The sequence below is a fragment of the Zingiber officinale genome, chromosome 2B (assembly GCF_018446385.1).
Source record: "Zingiber officinale cultivar Zhangliang chromosome 2B, Zo_v1.1, whole genome shotgun sequence".
Lineage (NCBI taxonomy): Eukaryota > Viridiplantae > Streptophyta > Magnoliopsida > Zingiberales > Zingiberaceae > Zingiber > Zingiber officinale.
This window is the reverse complement of record NC_055989.1, coordinates 36,230,698-36,234,500: the sequence shown is the minus strand read 5'-3', so window position 1 is coordinate 36,234,500 and position 3,803 is coordinate 36,230,698. Positions and strand designations below refer to the sequence as shown.

The 3,803-nt window shown below is 37.7% G+C and overlaps 1 protein-coding gene across 1 annotated transcript; it reads left to right on the top strand.

The window, feature by feature from the left end:
* Nucleotides 1–1,838: 1,838 nt before the first annotated feature.
* LOC122045588 (zinc finger A20 and AN1 domain-containing stress-associated protein 5-like) lies at nucleotides 1,839–2,917 on the top strand. Its single transcript, XM_042605872.1, has 2 exons — nucleotides 1,839–2,015; nucleotides 2,180–2,917. Exon 2 carries the CDS (start codon nucleotides 2,218–2,220, stop codon nucleotides 2,710–2,712), a length of 495 nt encoding a protein of 164 aa, XP_042461806.1. The 5' UTR covers nucleotides 1,839–2,015; nucleotides 2,180–2,217; the 3' UTR covers nucleotides 2,713–2,917.
* Nucleotides 2,918–3,803: the final 886 nt, after the last annotated feature.

The following is a 3,803-nucleotide window of genomic DNA, read 5'->3' as shown; positions in this document are numbered from 1 at the left end:
GTGTTACTTGTTATTAGAGTTGTGAACTTATTACTTGTTGTTAGAGTACTAGTATGAGTTGTTTGGGAATGATGTTATAGTTGTGATTGTTTTATGAATGTTGTGAACTTGATGATGTTGAAGTATGAGTTGTTTGTGAGTTTGTGAATTTATATATAGGATATGAAAGAAAATAAATATAATTATTTTTTTAAAAAAATAGGGTTAGCAACAAATTAGGAAGAAATCATTTCTAATAAAGGGTTAGCAATAATTTATCCATTTTTTATCGCTGCCCATGTCATATCATATTGAAACTTATTGCAATTGGAAGTGTTTTTTTAAGTTTAGTGGCGAAGTACGAAAAAAAATCGTCACTAACATCTAGTTTTCATGACAAATTTGAGCATTTCGCCATGAAAATTAATACCTGTTAGCAATGAATTATGGGGTAATTTGTCGCTAAGACTATCTAGTTAACGATGAATTATTTTGAATTCATCGCTAACCATGCATGGTGTATTCTATCAACAAATATGGTAATTTTAGTGTCGTTTTATGTTATGTAGTTAATCTTAATGACTAAATATTGACAATCTTCACTATATAAAGTTTACAACAAATTTATAGTGACGATGTTAGCGACAAATTATTTTGTCACTAAATAAAGTTGTTCTTATAGTGTATTGACTTTCTTTTTGTCAATCATATACCCAAATACTGTTAGGATTAAAAAAAATTAGATATTTCTATAATAATATGATATTATCCATTTTAAGCTTAAGCCCTAATAATTTTATATTTTTTAGACTTTATCTAAAAAAACTCATAGTAATAGAAATATCTTTTCTTTATAAGCACATGATTTTTACTATATATTTTTAAAATGAAACTTTATTTACAACATGAATCAATAAGTACTTCTTCTAAAAATTTTAATTTAGGACTTATTGTGTAATTGTAGAATAGCGAAGTCTTGATTCAGATGCGGAATTTTTTTTATTTAATAAACATTTTCCCCCTTCAAGTTATGTACTTTGTGATTAATTTAGGGATAATATATAATTTATTATATTGAGTTCAAGTCCATCCCAATTTTAAATCTCGAATCTATCTCTGTACGAGAGTATATCCAAAAATATTTACAATAGACGGTCCAATAGCTCAACAACATAGATTTATCATCCTCTTAAAAGAAAATGTCGTACACTACATCATAATTTAAAATTGAATCATGAATATTTAGAAGATTACATCAGCATCCTATCATTGCAACATAGCTAAGGGCATGATAAATTAAAATTTGATTATATATTAAAGTGGTTTTGACTAAATTAAATAATTTTAATAAAGTTAGTAAATAATATTTTAATATAATAATAATTTTAATTAAGTAAAATAAAAAATATTAAATTTATTTATTTTCACAATAGCTTTGAAAACAATATTGTAATTAATTTTTTAAAAATGAAAAATATTATAGTTATCTTTTGATTTATTTATTTTTTAAATGGACGGAGGGTTTTTTTTTATATATATATATTTTACTGATTCAGCGCCTGCGCCCGCCCTTCGCGTAAGCAAAGTAACCACTAGCCTGTCCAAGTACAATTTCCACGAGATCCTTAGGATTCTCGTGCCAAAGATTGCGATTAGCGAGAGAGCCGCGTTTTAAGTGACCAAGAAGGAACGTCGTTGAATTGCAATCTCCTCTCCCTTGTATATTACAAGAGATGTAGGTCCCTATCACACCTTAATAGAATAATTGTTTTTCAATTTTGTTTCCCTATCTTTATCCCAGTCCCCCAACCCTATTTCCTCGCACCTTCCGTTTGTTATTTAATTTTTTATTTCTATTTATTGCCCTCTCTGTCCCTATATCAGATCCGGCGCGGATGCAGTCTCCTGTTTCCATTCCCAGCCCCAAACAATAACGAAGCAACCACCCTCCGCCACCGCCACCTCCTCCGTTTCCCTTATATTCCTCAACGCCCTCCCTTCTACCTTCTCGGCAGCCATTTGATTCTTCTCTCAAGGTATTATCCTTTTCCTATGTGGTGTCGGATTTTCTAGAGAGATTCGATTGCCTTTGGCCGAAAGTAACGGATTGATCATCCGTAAAGATAAAGATTTGTTTTCTAAAATCGGTTGAGGCTCTGGTGGTCGATCTTTTCGCTGATGTTGATTTTATCTTTGCCAGTTCATAGATCGGCTGATCCAGAAAGGTTGGCGAGGAGGATGGCGGAGGAGCAGCGTTTCCAGGAGGGTCACCGCCTTTGCGCGAACAACTGCGGTTTCTTTGGTAGTCCTGCGACACTCGACCTCTGTTCCAAGTGCTACCGCGATCACTGCGTCAAGGAGGAGCAGCGGCGACAGCTTCAGGATTCCGCCGGAGTTAAGGTCGCCGTCGAGAGCTTCCGCCCCATCTCTGGTCCCTCGATCCTGAGCGCATCGCCGACCCCCGCCGCGATCGCGGTTGCATATCAGGTCGAAGATGTGGAAAAGAAGGAAGATAAGGCAGCGGCACCAGCGGCGGCGGGACCAAGCCGGTGCGCTAGTTGCCGTAAGCGGGTGGGGCTGACGGGATTCCAGTGCCGATGCGGCGCCACCTACTGTGGCACCCACCGCTACGCAGAGCAACACGGGTGCACCTTCGATTTCAAGGCGGCTGGCCGCACCGCCATCGCCCGCGCCAACCCCGTCGTCAAGGCTGAGAAGCTCCGGAAGATCTAAAACGATTTCCTCCATCTGCCACTGCCAAATTGACGGTCGGGATCTCGCCTTCCCGACGCAATGATTGATCATTAATGATTCATGGGTGGTTCTGCTTTCTTCTTATTTTTCTTGTTTTAGCGGTTGGACTTATCGAAAAGTCTGATAAACAAACCTGTCCTATTATTAGATTTTTAATTTAGTTTATTGATTTCTTTTGACAGTATATATTTTTATTTTATCACTGAATATTAATATTAATTAATGCTAGGCCTTTTACTAACCTCACACGATTTGTTAAATTGCTATCCGGATCCATTGAGGATCAATTTGGTAGTGTAATCAAAATGGAACAGTTAGAATCTATTGAATGGAATCGACATAATTTTATGTTACAAATGATTTTTCCTCGTCGGCGTCTCGATGGGTAACGACAACGGAGGAGGTGCGAGGAGGCGTCGACGGCTTGTGGAGGTGGACGAAGAAAGCAAGGTGTCAATCAGCGGTTGACAACGATGACGGTATGGATGCACGAGCATTGCGAGTGCCATGAGCATAGCGACGACAGCGAGCACAAGAGGGGAAGGCATCGCTAGTGGTAGATAGCGCAGATGAAGTCGAGGGAGAGCGAGCACAGGTAATGTAACGTCCGAAAATTCTCAAAGTAATTTTAGAAATATTCTATTATTTTTCTGAAATTTTAAAATATTTTTATGAAATTTTTGGAGTAGCAGAAGTAGCAAAATTAAATAAAAATGTAAAATAGCCTAAGTGGAAATTGAACCCAAGATCTAGTGAACCCTACGACTTATAGATGACTTTAGTAACCAAGGGGGCCCAGCAGGGGTGTGCTGAAAGAAGAGAAGAACAATTCTATTTAAGGTTTAGTTGGGTGGTATTAATAACTTAATATAAATAGGAAATTAAGAGAGGAGTTATTATTTTTTTCCAAACGACAACTCTCTTTTCCCTCACCCTCACCCGATGCCATCTCTTCTCCCGCACCCTCTCTTCACGCCAAGTCCAAGAAACCTAGGGTTTCATCCCTAGGGCCGTAGGAGCACCTTCCGGCGACATCTCGGATACGAGGATGCTCCTCTCCGCGAGAAGAA

What these genes read in the sequence shown, in the direction of transcription:
- LOC122045588 (XM_042605872.1), top strand. Translation starts at nt 2,218, where the DNA reads ATGGCGGAGGAGCAGCGTTTCCAGGAGGGTCACCGCCTTTGCGCGAAC.